At 55.1% G+C, this 17,004-nt stretch overlaps 1 protein-coding gene across 1 annotated transcript in view; it reads left to right on the forward strand.

Moving 5' to 3' along the window:
- LOC309685279 (tektin-3-like) overlaps positions 1–6,705 on the forward strand; it is a gene marked incomplete at both ends in the record, with an annotated part of 31,466 nt that extends 24,761 nt beyond the window's left edge. Inside the window, 4 exons of the mRNA XM_082501067.1 lie at positions 2,776–3,006; positions 3,702–3,764; positions 5,892–6,026; positions 6,592–6,705. Of these exons, the coding sequence (XP_082357193.1) occupies positions 2,776–3,006; positions 3,702–3,764; positions 5,892–6,026; positions 6,592–6,705 (543 nt within the window). The remainder of the gene's footprint in view (positions 1–2,775; positions 3,007–3,701; positions 3,765–5,891; positions 6,027–6,591) is intronic.
- Between the last annotated feature and the right edge of the window lie 10,299 nt (positions 6,706–17,004).

Raw genomic sequence — 17,004 nt, forward strand, 5'->3', positions numbered from 1 at the left:
CTACGGTGGGACCAAAGCTTCAAGCATTTTGGTGTCCCCTGGTGTGCCTCTGCATGGTGAGGCTCATGGGAGCTTCCCCAGAAAGTCCTGGTCTGCGTGCTTTGCAGAGCACCCGTGGGCCTTTCACAATATTATCGGATTAATACTGCTGAATTTAGCAAATGCTTCAAAAATGGTGCAGTTGCCTATGACAATTAGTGGTGCCCCTCGTCATGCAGTGATTCATCTGAGCCAAATTCTTCTGGGCAGGGAGTGAGAGCAGGCGTAGATGGAGGCTGGGAGCGCTGCAAGGAGCAGAGAGCAGGGCTGGTCCCAGGGTGTGCGCGCGTCCTGCGAGGGGCAGAGGTCGGCTTGCTTTAATTGGAATGATTTTCTTGGGTTTAGCTATGGGCAAGCAGCTTTTTACTTCAGTTGGATGGAGTTGGTTCTTCAGCCGGCTGAAGCGAGACGCGTGTTTAGAGTGAAACCAAAGTGTGCGAACCTTTGCGTACACAAACCAGTGAGAGTTATCTTTGATGTCAGACCTTTGGCAGCAGAGGCACGGCTTTCTCACGGAGGCCAGCTCCGCGTGCCTGTGCGCAGAAAGCAGGAGTGGTGGGACAGGGTGTCACTGCACTCAGGAGCAGCTGCAAAACATTTCGGTACCATCTCAGCCCTCATCTGCAATAATGGGGAAAATGAGAGGCAACTGAAAAAGGCTGTGAGAAGATGGACGTATTGGCCTGAGTATTATGAGGGCACTGGTTTGCCCATCAGGAGCTCTGCTTTGCCTATGGCTGGCACTTGGTTGCCCAAGGGCTGTACTGTGTTGCCCATTGGTGGCACCGGGGATTGTCCATGGACAGGCTCAAGGTGCCCAGCAAAGGCATGAGGTAGCACAGAGTCTGCGCTGAGTTGCCCAGGGGTGGCACTGGGTTGCCCACTGAGGGCACTGAGTTCATAGCATCACACAATAGCTCAAGCTGACAGAGACCCATAAGGATCATCGAGTCCAACTCCCTGCTCCTTGCAGGACTACCTCAACCCAAACACGACTCTGAGCATTGCCAGCCGCTCAACAGCTGCCCAACAGCTGCACCTGCTTGCCCATGGGGTGCACAAATTTGCCCAGCGAGGGCAGTAGATTGTCCAGGGCAGGATCTAGGAGGCCATATGCGGGTATTTTCTTGCCCAGGGGTGGCCCCGCGTTGCCCATGGAGAGCCCTGGCTTGCCCAATGGCTGCATCAGGTTGCCACAGTGGCTGCAGGGAGTAGGCGGGACAGAACCCGGTTACTCAGCACCCTGCGCCAGTGGCAACGCTGCCCTGGTTCTGTGACACAGAGCGCACTGGGGATGCTCCAGTGTCTGGCAGAGCTTCGACCCGACCAGACGGCACAGCAGTGAGCAGCAGCCCCCCCGGGCACCCCCAAGCCTCTGCAGGGACAGGGTACGTACCTTACCTGGGAGGGGAGGACAGAAAAAGCAGGGATTTCTCCTACTGCCCCCAACAGCTCCTCTGTCCTCCAGATGGACCCGGAGCCGGGGATTGGGGGCTCCCATCATGTGTCCTGTTGAGGGCTGGCAGAAAGTGTCACCCTGGGGTGGCTTTACCGAGGGGGATGCAGGGGTGTTTGTTTCGGCTGGAAATGCAGGGAAGAGTAAGCCCGGTCCATTCCCGAGGGATTTTCCTCCCTTCCTTAAGTGTGTGCCTGTCAGGAGCTGAAGGGCAGTAATAGAGCAATAGCACCCGCAGCGCCGTAAGCAGTTCTTGGGAGCCAAATCTTCACGTGTGGCCGTTCCTCCTAGGACTGCTCCAAGGCTGGTGTTGACAAACGATTCCGAAAAGCTTTTTTGAGAGATCTCCTTTCCAAGCGCAGGGATTTGACATCAGGTGAGCCACAGACATTCTTCTTCCTTTACAAGGCAAGAGACGGCTGTTCTGCTGAGGCTGAAACGGGGGTTTGGGGGGTGTGGTTCAAATGTGGCTATAGTCCTGCAAAGCTCCTCTCACCCGCAGACTCCTCTCTCAAGCATTCGATGCAAGTGAAGAGAGAGGGGATGAGGATGGAGTCCCTCACCCCCGAATGGCGCTGGGCTGGTAGCAGCTGTGTGTCCAAAGGGGCGCAGCTCTCGGGGCTGGGAATGGCACTTTGAAAGAGAAAATGACCTCTGGGGCGCTCTAAGAGCAGCAGATACGCCACCCAGAAGCAACAAACACACCGCAGACAATCAGCGACTAAACTTTCACGGGACTGACAGCTTGAGGGAAAAGGAAGGCATAGTGTCTGTTGTTCTGCTTTGCAGCCCTGGTTTGATTTTCTCTGCATTTCAGGGCCTGACGCTCGATACTAACAGCAACGAGCGTTTTCCTCTTCCCTACACAGATGCTTGTGATGGTGTCAGAGGGGATTTGCTCTCAAGAGCTTTAGGCCTCGACTGGGGATGCGTGGGTGCTGTGTCCATCGCTGGTGGTGTTAGAAGTTGCATGTGTCGCTGTAAGAAGTAAGGCGAGGAGCTTACTGAGTGGGGTTGTCTTCTCTCTCCTCCTCTGTGCAGGACACGGACCAGAACAGCGGTGTTCCAGAATGGAGCCTGTCAGCTCTCCCTTAACAGCAAAGTTTGCCCATCCAAGATCCATCCCCACCACCTTTCTCCCTCCCATCAGTCCCAAGACTTCCACCTACAAGAATGGATTTCCTGAGCGCTCGTCATCTCAGAGCTTCAGCCGCCCCTGGATGCCCAACACCTATTATAAAACAGCTGCCCTCAAACCAACTTTGGCTGCCTTTTCCCAGAGTTCCCAGGGGATAACCGACAGCAAGAAGCTGCCTTCTCTTTCCACCAGAACAACCGTCTTCAACCGCTACACCCCTGAAGACTGGTACAAGTCCAACGAGATCAATTACAAAGAGTCGGAGATGACCCGACACAATGCGGAGCGCCTGAGAATGGACAACTCCCGCATGGTTTACGATAAATATCAGCAAACCAAGAAAACACAGCTGGAAACTACCAAAAACCTGGGTGTACGTACCAACGATATTGTATTTTGGAAATCAGAGCTCTTCCATGAGCTAGACAAGATGATTGGGGAGACAAATGCGCTCAGCGATGTGAAGAACAGACTGGAGAGAGCCTTGGCGGAGACGGAGGCCCCTCTCCAGGTAAGCACCCCATCCAGTGGGCTGCAAGCTGCAGCCGCTGCTGAAACATCTGCAGCCATTCAAACCTCTAATTAAGTTTCCCTGCAGCTCCGTAACGTCTAGAAAGGTTTTATGAAGGGCCCGTGAGTTAAGTTAGTAATAAACCAACCCCTTGTCATCTGCTGCATCCCCTACCAGCACGTGCTGAGCCCATCAGAGCAGCGTTTCTTAACCAACTATTTTCAGAGGCACTCCATGCAAAATCCCGGTTTGGGAGACAAAAGCCCCGTGTGTCTCTGCGCGGCTCTGGCGAGGTCAGCATCAAGGCTGACACAGGTCCCTGATTTCGGCTGTGGTTGCACCAGGGACGCGTGTGCTCCCTCATGTCGATGCGATGCTGATGTGGCAGCTCGGCTGCTCGTTCTCAGCTAAAGCACCTGCCCCGGGCAGTTTTTTTCCCCTGCTGCCATCTCTGTGCACACCTAGAATGTCTTTTCTTCTTCCGTTACTTGTGATGGGGAGCGTCCCTCGAGAGAACCCTGCCCCTGCAGCCAGCACTGATGGCATGTCCCCAACAGGTCGCTGAGGAGTGCTTGTGCCACCGGGAGAAGAGGATGGGCATCGACCTGGTCCGTGATGAGGTGGAGGAACAGCTCTTCACTGTAAGTTTGGCAACACAGAGCAGGTGTTGCAGGTGCTCTCTGTACCTCAACTGCCCGAAACAGGCTTTGCAGCCTCCTTCCTTAGTGCCGGTGAGGTGCCAAACTCTCCAAAGCCCCAAAACCTGCTGGGCCAGGGGACGGTGTCCCCCACGCAGCAGCGTGCCCACGCACTGTGGGTAAGACTCGTCCTTACAGAGGAAGGAAGAGCTGCACACCCACCGTTGTGTTTGTGCCACTTATCGGGGTGCTCTGTCCCTCTTCAGGAGAGCGTGAGAGAGCGTGTGAGAGCATCCTGCCTTTCCCAGCCCTGCCAGAGCAGCACCTATCTCTGTCCATGGCACATACACATGGTATAGCTCTACATCTGTGTCGCACACATACATCTCTATCACACACATACGCACACACAGATCTGGAGAAGGCAGTGTGCGCCTGACAGCTTGCCCACTTTTCCCAGCTCTATTAGTTGGGATAAGGAAAGAGTGGGCTCCTGCAGACAGGAGGGCTGAAAATGGACTGGATGTGGAGCACTAATCCCCTGCCTGCAGTAGCTGGGGCTTCACAGACGCAATGGGTTTGTGCTGAAGTCAAGTGAGCTGAGAGCAGCACATGCCTTCCTCCAGCGCAGCTGAACGCTTCTTAGAAATTCAGAGTGGGGATTTACAGCAGAGTCAAGTCCATCTCCTCTTGTTCCGTATGGATGGGAGTGGTCCTGGGGAGGAAAACATTTTGGGAGCCAAACAGGCAGGTGCTGGTTTGGGGATGAGTGTGAGCAGGATGAGTGAGCCTGGACATTGACGGGGCCATGTTTTGCACTTGCCCAGGAAGTGGATGTCATCCGGTCATGCCAAGAGAGGATGCAGCAGCACCTGGAGAAGGCAAAAGCCCAGCTCAGGTAAGGAGGAGCTCCTTCTCTCCTGCCCCAGGGCTGAGGTGCCTTTGCAGTTGTGATGTGAACCCCCAGCAGACCCCGAGCTCTCCCCACAGCCCGCAGGTGTAGAGCCCCCACAGGCTCCGTGGGACGCGGACAGTGATGCTCATGGGGGGACAGAGCTGCCCGGGGCACGAGATCTGCGGGGACGTGGAACGGGGAGGAAGCTGATGCGGCACTACATCCCCACCCACAGCTCTTGTTTGCATCTTGCAGCTCCAACAGGGCGGCCCAGCACCATCTGGAGAAAGACCTGGCCAACAAGCAGGTGGCCCACCACATCGACGACAAGTGCCACCACCTGAGGAACTACTCCCAGGGCATCCACTACTACCAAGGGGTGGAGCGCGTCGATGCCACGTGAGTGCATTGTCCTTTGCGCTTATTGCTCTAGTAAACTGGCTTTATCTGCACCCAGGAGTTTTTCCCTTTCCCCCTATTTTCTCCCTCTTCTGCCACACTTCTGATCAAGATGCTGCATGGTCCTAGCTGCTGGCTGGCCTTAAGCCATGACATAGAGTCAATTTAAAAGCCTAGATTGAAGCTACATTTAATACATGCTGCTCCCTGGCAGGGTGCGTGCCTGCCCACGTGCAGCTTCAGCAGCACGGGCTTAGCGGGGGCCTCTCCTTACCTCCCCAGGATCTCGGTGCCAGCCTCATGGGCCAAGTTCACGGATGAGAACATCCTCCGCTCCCAGAGCGTGCGGGCTGCCTCCGCCAAGCTGCGCCATGACATGGAGAGCCTGCTGGTTGTGACAGCTAATGAGATGTGGGGGCAGTTCAACAAGACCAACGTCGCCTTCACCAACCGCATCGCTGAGACGGCTGATGCCAAGGGCAGGATCCAGACCCACCTGGCCAAGGTAGCCGGAAGCCCTCCCTTTCGCTGGGGCACTGTCACTTCCCAGTGACACCTCTGAAGCAGGACCCTCCACGCAGCCCTGGCCCAAGCAGAGGAACGGGCACCACCAGGAGCTGCTTCTAGTATCATTTTCTCTTTGAAACTCAGAGTGCTGGGGACTTCTTGCAGCAGGATGAGTTGGCACTGTGATTTCATCCCAGGGACAGTGCATCCCAGCTGACAGCCTGCTGGTGGAGGGGAGAAAAGGGAAATGACGTTGTCTCTTGAGAACATATTTTTTCATTTATGCATGCGTTTCTTTTTTACACTAGACCCTGCGGGAAATATACCACCTCGAGAGGAACATCGAAGCTGTCCAAAAGGCGATCAGGGACCAAGGGCCTCCATTAAAAGTGGCTCAGACGCGGCTGGATGCGCGCACGTGGAGGCCAAACGTGGAGCTGTGCCGGGACACTGCCCAGCTGCGGTACGGCGGGAGCGCGGGGCTGGCGGGGTCCTTGAGGAGTCCCGGGTGGTCGCTCCCAGGAGCATCACTGGGTGACCAAATTAACGCGGGGATGTTTGTTTCCTAATGAGTCCTTCCACAAGGGCACTGATAGACTCCCAAGCACCCAGCAGGTATCCCAGCCTTTGGGTGCTGGGAGAGCTCTGCCCCCGCGGCCGGGTACTGCCTGATGCCACCCCATGAGGGGCTGGATTTTTCCCACTAGGGGAAATCTCTTCTTCTCTCCCGCCTGCTTCCCGGCGGCCGGGTGTGCTCAGCTCCTGCCAGAAACGGGGTGGTGGTCCGCGTGAGTCTGAGCACTCTGAAGGGGGAAAGCCTGTGTCCAAGGGGCCCATCTGCAATGACGGGCTAGAAACCACCCCCGGCACGGGACCGTTAACCAGGGCTTCTTGCTCTTTTCCAGCCTTGTCAACGAGGTCCACAACATCAACGAGACCCTCCAGAGCCTTCAGCAGCGCCTGAACCACACCGAGGATGCGCTGCAAACTCTGGTTCGTGCTAAGGCTCTCCTGCAGCACGACCTGGCCATCAAAGCCAACTCTCTATTCATTGACCAGGAGAAATGCATGGGGATGCGCAAGACCTTCCCCAGCACTGCGCGGCTCCTGGGTCCCTCTTAGGTGTTTACATGTTGTCGAGTGATTCCTAGTTTTGCTTAGGCAGTTTGAAACCCCGTGATTAGACTTCCCCTTTCTGATGAAGCCCTTAGTAGAAATTAAATAAGTTATCACTTTGTGTGTTAGAGGGTCTACCAGGATTTTTTTTTTCCTTTGTTTTTTTTTGCTTCCGCTGCTCTTTCACAGCGTGCCAGAAAGTAACGGGAAGTATCCCCAATGAAGAGTAAATCCACCCATGGGGGTTCATTGCTACCCTTTCAGTCTGTGAATTGAGGAGAAAAACTGTCGCGCCTTCCTCCTTTTGAGTGTCTCTGACGTGGAAGAGCAGAGAGCGAAGCCGTGCCGGCTGTCTGGAATCCCCTCCCTGCCCTCCATTGCCTTAGCGTGGCTTCGAGGAGGGTCAGTTCTGAGATCTGCCCAGGCGCAGAGGGGAGGCTGATGGGTCGGTAGTTGCCAGGGCTCTCCTTTCCACCCTTTATACAAACAGATGCAGAGTTGCCCTTTTTCCAGTCCCCGAGGACTTCACCTGACAGCCATCACTTTTGCAGTATCACCTTCCCAGACGAAGGCCCCTCGATGCCTTTGGGGTGTTTCAGTGGGGTATTTCACCGAGGAGGGCCATGAAGATGCTCCGAGGGCTGGAGCACCTCTCCTCTGAGGAGAGGCTGAGAGAGTTGGGGTTGTTCAGCCTGGAGAAGAGAAGGCTCCGATGAGACCTTCTTGTGGCCTTCTAGTACCTCCAGGGCCTACCGGAGAGCTAGGAGGGACTCTTTACAAGGGCGTGTAGTGATAGGATGAGGGGGAATGGCTTCAAACTGGAAGAGGGGAAATTTAGATTAAATATTAGGAAGAAATTGTTCACTTTAAGGGTGTTGAGGCCCAGGCCCAGGCTGCCCAGAGAAGCTGTGTCTGCCCCATTCCTGGAGGGGTTGAAGGCAAGGTTGGACGGGGCCTTGAGTAACCTGGTTGGGTGGGAGGTGTCCCTGCGCATGGCAGGGGGGTTGGAACTCCATCATCTTGAAGGTCCCTTCCAATCCAAACCATTCTATGGTTCTGTGATTCTATGATTTGGGGGACGGCGAGGGGCTCCGCCATGTTGCAGCACGACCAGTCAGGTGGGTCCCATCAGACCCCTACCAAGCGCCCCCCATGCCACCACCACGCTACATGGCTCCTCCTCGGCAGCTGCCTCACCACCTTGCCCACCACCTGCCATGACTGGTGGAAGGAGTCCACCACCTCCTGCAGCACAAACACTTGATCTTCTCCCACCGTGGGAAAAGTACACAAGCTCTTTGAGGGGCTGTTGGCAGAGGAAGGGAGAGCCCCAGATGATCTCCAGGGGCTGCCCAGGTCCAAAGCTGGCTCTTTCTCCTCGCCAACCTCCTCAGCCTCCTCTCCCTCTCCTCCATGGTCAGTGTCCAACCCTCCAGCCCTCCTCCTGCCGCTCCCAGCCTCTGCCGTGGCGGTGGGTGTCTCAGAGATTGCCATAACCATCTTTTTCCACTGGCCACATGCAGAGATCACAGAAGCCCAGGCCTCAACCCAAGAGTCCTTGGCTATCCACCTTTTATGATCCACTCATCATTTTCACTGGAACGTGGGAAACCCAGGAAAAACCCCAAAAGTCTGCTGTGTTTCCCGGCCAGATGGAGCCTGCTGCAGGACCGTGTGCAGCTCGTGCAGCCCATCCCTCGGCGCCAGCCTTGGTTTCGTAGGGACATAAAATCTTGAAGCCTGTCCTGATCCCTTGAGTGCCCTGGGGCAGTCGGGAGCGCACGCTGCCTGAGAACATCCTTGTCCTTCGGCGTGACAGCACAAGCTGCGCCACACAGAGTTTAACTTTTTATTCATCCTCCATCAATTACTGTGACTTTTGAACGTTATTCTGCTATTGGATAGACAATTGATCCCTTTCGGGCAGGTACAGTGTTTACAGGAGAGAGGAATAGTCAAAAGAGGCGTAAAACTGCGACTGGACAATGTTATGGGTACCTGTAGACCCATGACGGACGCTATAAAAGATCTGGATCTGGGTATTTTCAGAAGGGCAGCTTATGATCAAGAGTAGTGCTATATTAATAGACAGTGAGAATGTAGAGCTGCGACAGAAAGACCATTGGCCATATTGGCAACAAGGGCACATTGCTGAGTCATGGATAATTTACTGTCTACTAGGACCCCCAGATCCTTCTCCTCGGAGCTACTTCCCAGCAGGTCCGCCCCTAACCTATACTGGTGCTTTACATTCTTCTTCCGCAGGTGGATCTTGGTGCAGGACCTTGCACTTGCTTTTGTTGAACCTCATTAGGTTCTTCTCTCCCCAGCTCTCCAGCCTGTCCAGGTCAAGCTGGATGGTCCTCTGGGGTGTCAGCCACCCCACCCAGCTTGGAATCATCAGCAAACTTGCTGAGGATACACTCTGTCCCCTCATCCAGGTCATTAATGAATATATGAAACAAAATAGACCAAGTATTGACCCCTGGGGGACACCGATGGTTACAGTCATGCTGTAAAAGATCTGGATCTGGGTATTTTGAGAAGGGCAGCTTATGATCCAGTGTAGTGCTATATTAATAGACAGTGAGAATGTAGAGCTGTGACAGTAAGACTGACAGCTTTTGGCAGGAGATTTTGTGCTTTGGCATCTGAATGGATCCCTTGAAATTCCAGTTCAGTCAACTCAGCAAACCGGGGCTGCCGTACTGAGAATGGGCACCCGCGCTTAACATCAGCCTCCTGTTTTCACCCTGGGCTTGGTGTTGTTTTTTGTTGATTCTGAGCTACAATTGTCGACGCTTCAGAACAAACATCTGTCAAAACTGGATATGCCCCACCAGAACTGGGAGCGGTAGTTTAGTCATTTTAGTGACTTTGCTGCTGCTGGAGTTGCTGAGAGTCACTTAGCTTGTGAATTTGACTGTTTTGCCTGTGCCAATGCTAAGCATTTGTAGCTCTTAGTTACATCACTCGAAAAGCCACTCCAGATGCTACGGTGGGACCAAAGCTTCAAGCATTTTGGTGTCCCCTGGTGTGCCTCTGCATGGTGAGGCTCATGGGAGCTTCCCCAGAAAGTCCTGGTCTGCGTGCTTTGCAGAGCACCCGTGGGCCTTTCACAATATTATCTGATTCGTACTGCTGCATTTAGCAAATCCTTCAGAAACGGTGCGGTTGCCTACGACAATGCCTGCTGCCCCTCGTCGTGCAGCGATTCACCTGAGCCAAATTAGCTGCGGGCAGGCAGAGAGAGAGGGCATAGAAGGAGGCTGGGAGCGCTGCAAGGAGCAGAGAGCAGGGCTGGTCCCAGGGTGTGCGCGCGTCCTGCGAGGGGCAGAGGTCGGCTTGCTTTAACTGGCATGATTGTCTCGGGTTTAGCTATGGGCAAGCAGCTTTTTACTTCTGTTGGATGGAGTTGGTTCTTCAGCCGGCTGGAGCGAGACGCGTGTTTAGAGTGAAACCAAAGTGTGCGAACCTTTGCGTACACAAACCAGTGAGAGTTATCTTTGATGTCAGACCTCTGGCAGCAGAGGCACGGCTTTCTCACGGAGGCCAGCTCCGCGTGCCTGTGCGCAGAAAGCAGGAGTGGTGGGACAGGGTGTCACTGCACTCACGAGAAGCTGTAAACCATTTTGGGACCGTCTCAGCCCTCATCTGCAATAACGGGGAAAATGAGAGGCAACTGAAAAAGGCTGTGGGAAGACGGACGGAATGGCCTGAGTATTGGATGAGGGCACTGGTTTGCCCATCAGGAGCTCTGCTTTGCCTATGGCTGGCACTTGGTTGCCCAAGGGCTGTACTGCGTTGCCCATTGGCGGCACCGGGGATTGTCCATGGACAGGCTCAAGTTGCCCAGCAAAGGCATGAGGTAGCACACAGCATGCGCTGAGTTGCCCAGGGGTGGCTCCGCGTTGCCCACGGAGAGCCCTGGCTTGCCCAATGGCTGCATCAGGTTGCCACAGTGGCTGCAGGGAGTAGGCGGGACAGAACCCGGTTACTCAGCACCCTGCGCCAGTGGCAACGCTGCCCTGGTTCTGTGACACAGAGCGCACTGGGGATGCTCCAGTGTCTGGCAGAGCTTCGACCCGACCAGACGGCACAGCAGCGAGCAGCAGCCCCCCCGGGCACCCCCAAGCCTCTGCAGGCGGAGGGTACGTACCTTACCTGGGAGGGGAGGACTGAAAAAGCAGGGATTTCTCCTACTGCCCCCAACAGCTCCTCTGTCCTCCAGATGGACCCGGAGCCGGGGATCGGGGGCTCCCGGCGTGTGTCCTGTTGAGGGCTGGCAGAAAGTGTCACCCTGGGGTGGCTTTACCGAGGGGGATGCAGGGGTGTTTGTTTCGGCTGGAAATGCAGGGAAGAGTAAGCCCGGTCCATTCCCGAGGGATTTTCCTCCCTTCCTTAAGTGTGTGCCTGTCAGGAGCTGAAGGGCAGTAATAGAGCAATAGCACCCGCAGTGCCGTAAGCAGTTCTTGGGAGCCAAATCTTCACGTGTGGCCGTTCCTCCTAGGACTGCTCCAAGGCTGGTGTTGACAAACGATTCCGAAAAGCTTTTTTGAGAGATCTCCTTTCCAAGCGCAGGGATTTGACATCAGGTGAGCCACAGACATTCTTCTTCCTTTACAAGGCAAGAGACGGCTGTTCTGCTGAGGCTGAAACGGGGGTTTGGGGGGGGGGGGGGGTGGTTCAAATCTGGCTATAGTCCTGCAAAGCTCAGCTCACTCGCAGACTCCTCTCTCGAGCATTCGATGCAAGTGAAGAGAGAGGGGATGAGGATGGAGTCCCTCACCCCCGAATGGCGCTGGGCTGGTAGCAGCTGTGTGTCCAAAGGGGCGCAGCTCTCGGGGCTGGGAATGGCACTTTGAAAGAGAAAATGACCTCTGGGGCGCTCTAAGAGCAGCAGATACGCCACCCAGAAGCAACAAACACACCGCAGACAATCAGCGACTACACTTTCACGGGACTGACAGCTTGAGGGAAAAGGAAGGCATAGTGTCTGTTGTTCTGCTTTGCAGCCCTGGTTTGATTTTCTCTGCATTTCAGGGCCTGACGCTCGATACTAACAGCAACGAGCGTTTTCCTCTTCCCTACACAGATGCTTGTGATGGTGTCAGAGGGGATTTGCTCTCAAGAGCTTTAGGCCTCGACTGGGGATGCGTGGGTGCTGTGTCCATCGCTGGTTGTGTTAGAAGTTGCATGTGTCGCCGTAAGAAGTAAGGCGAGGAGCTTACTGAGTGGGGTTGTCTTCTCTCTCCTCCTCTGTGCAGGACACGGACCAGAACAGCGGTGTTCCAGAATGGAGCCTGTCAGCTCTCCCTTAACAGCAAAGTTTGCCCATCCAAGATCCATCCCCACCACCTTTCTCCCTCCCATCAGTCCCAAGACTTCCACCTACAAGAATGGATTTCCTGAGCGCTCGTCATCTCAGAGCTTCAGCCGCCCCTGGATGCCCAACACCTATTATAAAACAGCTGCCCTCAAACCAACTTTGGCTGCCTTTTCCCAGAGTTCCCAGGGGATAACCGACAGCAAGAAGCTGCCTTCTCTTTCCACCAGAACAACCGTCTTCAACCGCTACACCCCTGAAGACTGGTACAAGTCCAACGAGATCAATTACAAAGAGTCGGAGATGACCCGACACAATGCGGAGCGCCTGAGAATGGACAACTCCCGCATGGTTTACGATAAATATCAGCAAACCAAGAAAACACAGCTGGAAACTACCAAAAACCTGGGTGTACGTACCAACGATATTGTATTTTGGAAATCAGAGCTCTTCCATGAGCTAGACAAGATGATTGGGGAGACAAATGTGCTCAGCGATGTGAAGAACAGACTGGAGAGAGCCTTGGCGGAGACGGAGGCCCCTCTCCAGGTAAGCACCCCATCCAGTGGGCTGCAAGCTGCAGCCGCTGCTGAAACATCTGCAGCCATTCAAACCTCTAATTAAGTTTCCCTGCAGCTCCGTAACGTCTAGAAAGGTTTTATGAAGGGCCCGTGAGTTAAGTTAGTAATAAACCAACCCCTTGTCATCTGCTGCATCCCCTACCAGCACGTGCTGAGCCCATCAGAGCAGCGTTTCTTAACCAACTATTTTCAGAGGCGCTCCATGCAAAATCCCGGTTTGGGAGACAAAAGCCCCGTGTGTCTCTGCGCGGCTCTGGCGAGGTCAGCATCAAGGCTGACACAGGTCCCTGATTTCGGCTGTGGTTGCACCAGGGACGCGTGTGCTCCCTCATGTCGATGCGATGCTGATGTGGCAGCTCGGCTGCTCGTTCTCAGCTAAAGCACCTGCCCCGGGCAGTTTTTTTCCCCTGCTGCCATCTCTGTGCACACCTAGAATGTCTTTTCTTCTTCCGTTACTTGTGATGGGGAGCGTCCCTCGAGAGAACCCTGCCCCTGCAGCCAGCACTGATGGCATGTCCCCAACAGGTCGCTGAGGAGTGCTTGTGCCACCGGGAGAAGAGGATGGGCATCGACCTGGTCCGTGATGAGGTGGAGGAACAGCTCTTCACTGTAAGTTTGGCAACACAGAGCAGGTGTTGCAGGTGCTCTCTGTACCTCAACTGCCCGAAACAGGCTTTGCAGCCTCCTTCCTTAGTGCCGGTGAGGTGCCAAACTCTCCAAAGCCCCAAAACCTGCCGGGCCAGGGGACGGTGTCCCCCACGCAGCAGCGTGCCCACGCACTGTGGGTAAGACTCGTCCTTACAGAGGAAGGAAGAGCTGCACACCCACCGTTGTGTTTGTGCCACTTATCGGGGTGCTCTGTCCCTCTTCAGGAGAGCGTGAGAGAGCGTGTGAGAGCATCCTGCCTTTCCCAGCCCTGCCAGAGCAGCACCTATCTCTGTCCATGGCACATACACATGGTATAGCTCTACATCTGTGTCGCACACATACATCTCTATCACACACATACGCACACACAGATCTGGAGAAGGCAGTGTGCGCCTGACAGCTTGCCCACTTTTCCCAGCTCTATTAGTTGGGATAAGGAAAGAGTGGGCTCCTGCAGACAGGAGGGCTGAAAATGGACTGGATGTGGAGCACTAATCCCCTGCCTGCAGTAGCTGGGGCTTCACAAACGCAATGGGTTTGTGCTGAAGTCAAGTGAGCTGAGAGCAGCACATGCCTTCCTCCAGCGCAGCTGAACGCTTCTTAGAAATTCAGAGTGGGGATTTACAGCAGAGTCAAGTCCATCTCCTCTTGTTCCGTATGGATGGGAGTGGTCCTGGGGAGGAAAACATTTTGGGAGCCAAACAGGCAGGTGCTGGTTTGGGGATGAGTGTGAGCAGGATGAGTGAGCCTGGACATTGACGGGGCCATGTTTTGCGCTTGCCCAGGAAGTGGATGTCATCCGGTCATGCCAAGAGAGGATGCAGCAGCACCTGGAGAAGGCAAAAGCCCAGCTCAGGTAAGGAGGAGCTCCTTCTCTCCTGCCCCAGGGCTGAGGTGCCTTTGCAGTTGTGATGTGAACCCCCAGCAGACCCCGAGCTCTCCCCACAGCCCGCAGGTGTAGAGCCCCCACAGGCTCCGTGGGACGCGGACAGTGATGCTCATGGGGGGACAGAGCTGCCCGGGGCACGAGATCTGCGGGGACGTGGAACGGGGAGGAAGCTGATGCGGCACTACATCCCCACCCACAGCTCTTGTTTGCATCTTGCAGCTCCAACAGGGCGGCCCAGCACCATCTGGAGAAAGACCTGGCCAACAAGCAGGTGGCCCACCACATCGACGACAAGTGCCACCACCTGAGGAACTACTCCCAGGGCATCCACTACTACCAAGGGGTGGAGCGCGTCGATGCCACGTGAGTGCATTGTCCTTTGCGCTTATTGCTCTAGTAAACTGGCTTTATCTGCACCCAGGAGTTTTTCCCTTTCCCCCTATTTTCTCCCTCTTCTGCCACACTTCTGATCAAGATGCTGCATGGTCCTAGCTGCTGGCTGGCCTTAAGCCATGACATAGAGTCAATTTAAAAGCCTAGATTGAAGCTACATTTAATACATGCTGCTCCCTGGCAGGGTGCGTGCCTGCCCACGTGCAGCTTCAGCAGCACGGGCTTAGCGGGGGCCTCTCCTTACCTCCCCAGGATCTCGGTGCCAGCCTCATGGGCCAAGTTCACGGATGAGAACATCCTCCGCTCCCAGAGCGTGCGGGCTGCCTCCGCCAAGCTGCGCCATGACATGGAGAGCCTGCTGGTTGTGACAGCTAATGAGATGTGGGGGCAGTTCAACAAGACCAACGTCGCCTTCACCAACCGCATCGCTGAGACGGCTGATGCCAAGGGCAGGATCCAGACCCACCTGGCCAAGGTAGCCGGAAGCCCTCCCTTTCGCTGGGGCACTGTCACTTCCCAGTGACACCTCTGAAGCAGGACCCTCCACGCAGCCCTGGCCCAAGCAGAGGAACGGGCACCACCAGGAGCTGCTTCTAGTATCATTTTCTCTTTGAAACTCAGAGTGCTGGGGACTTCTTGCAGCAGGATGAGTTGGCACTGTGATTTCATCCCAGGGACAGTGCATCCCAGCTGACAGCCTGCTGGTGGAGGGGAGAAAAGGGAAATGACGTTGTCTCTTGAGAACATATTTTTTCATTTATGCATGCGTTTCTTTTTTACACTAGACCCTGCGGGAAATATACCACCTCGAGAGGAACATCGAAGCTGTCCAAAAGGCGATCAGGGACCAAGGGCCTCCATTAAAAGTGGCTCAGACGCGGCTGGATGCGCGCACATGGAGGCCAAACGTGGAGCTGTGCCGGGACACTGCCCAGCTGCGGTACGGCGGGAGCGCGGGGCTGGCGGGGTCCTTGAGGAGTCCCGGGTGGTCGCACCCAGGAGCATCACTGGGTGACCAAATTAACGCGGGGGTGTTTGTTTCCTAATGAGTCCTTCCACAAGGGCACTGATAGACTCCCAAGCACCCAGCAGGTATCCCAGCCTTTGGGTGCTGGGAGAGCTCTGCCCCCGCGGCCGGGTACTGCCTGATGCCACCCCATGAGGGGCTGGATTTTTCCCACTAGGGGAAATGTCTTCTTCTCTCCCGCCTGCTTCCCGGCGGCCGGGTGTGCTCAGCTCCTGCCAGAAACGGGGTGGTGGTCCGCGTGAGTCTGAGCACTCTGAAGGGGGAAAGCCTGTGTCCAAGGGGCCCATCTGCAATGACGGGCTAGAAACCACCCCCGGCACGGGACCGTTAACCAGGGCTTCTTGCTCTTTTCCAGCCTTGTCAACGAGGTCCACAACATCAACGAGACCCTCCAGAGCCTTCAGCAGCGCCTGAACCACACCGAGGATGCGCTGCAAACTCTGGTTCGTGCTAAGGCTCTCCTGCAGCACGACCTGGCCATCAAAGCCAACTCTCTATTCATTGACCAGGAGAAATGCATGGGGATGCGCAAGACCTTCCCCAGCACTGCGCGGCTCCTGGGTCCCTCTTAGGTGTTTACATGTTGTCGAGTGATTCCTAGTTTTGCTTAGGCAGTTTGAAACCCCGTGATTAGACTTCCCCTTTCTGATGAAGCCCTTAGTAGAAATTAAATAAGTTATCACTTTGTGTGTTAGAGGGTCTACCAGGATTTTTTTTTTCCTTTGTTTTTTTTTGCTTCCGCTGCTCTTTCACAGCGTGCCAGAAAGTAACGGGAAGTATCCCCAATGAAGAGTAAATCCACCCATGGGGGTTCATTGCTACCCTTTCAGTCTGTGAATTGAGGAGAAAAACTGTCGCGCCTTCCTCCTTTTGAGTGTCTCTGACGTGGAAGAGCAGAGAGCGAAGCCGTGCCGGCTGTCTGGAATCCCCTCCCTGCCCTCCATTGCCTTAGCGTGGCTTCGAGGAGGGTCAGTTCTGAGATCTGCCCAGGCGCAGAGGGGAGGCTGATGGGTCGGTAGTTGCCAGGGCTCTCCTTTCCACCCTTTATACAAACAGATGCAGAGTTGCCCTTTTCCCAGTCCCCGAGGACTTCACCTGACAGCCATCACTTTTGCAGTATCACCTTCCCAGACGAAGGCCCCTCGATGCCTTTGGGGTGTTTCAGTGGGGTATTTCACCGAGGAGGGCCATGAAGATGCTCCGAGGGCTGGAGCACCTCTCCTCTGAGGAGAGGCTGAGAGAGTTGGGGTTGTTCAGCCTGGAGAAGAGAAGGCTCCGATGAGACCTTCTTGTGGCCTTCTAGTACCTCCAGGGCCTACCGGAGAGCTAGGAGGGACTCTTTACAAGGGCGTGTAGTGATAGGATGAGGGGGAATGGCTTCAAACTGGAAGAGGGGAAATTTAGATTAAATATTAGGAAGAAATTGTTCACTTTAAGGGTG

The sequence above is a fragment of the Vanellus vanellus genome (genome assembly GCF_965231255.1).
Source record: "Vanellus vanellus genome assembly, contig: HAP1_SCAFFOLD_1155, whole genome shotgun sequence".
Taxonomy (NCBI): Eukaryota; Metazoa; Chordata; class Aves; order Charadriiformes; family Charadriidae; genus Vanellus; species Vanellus vanellus.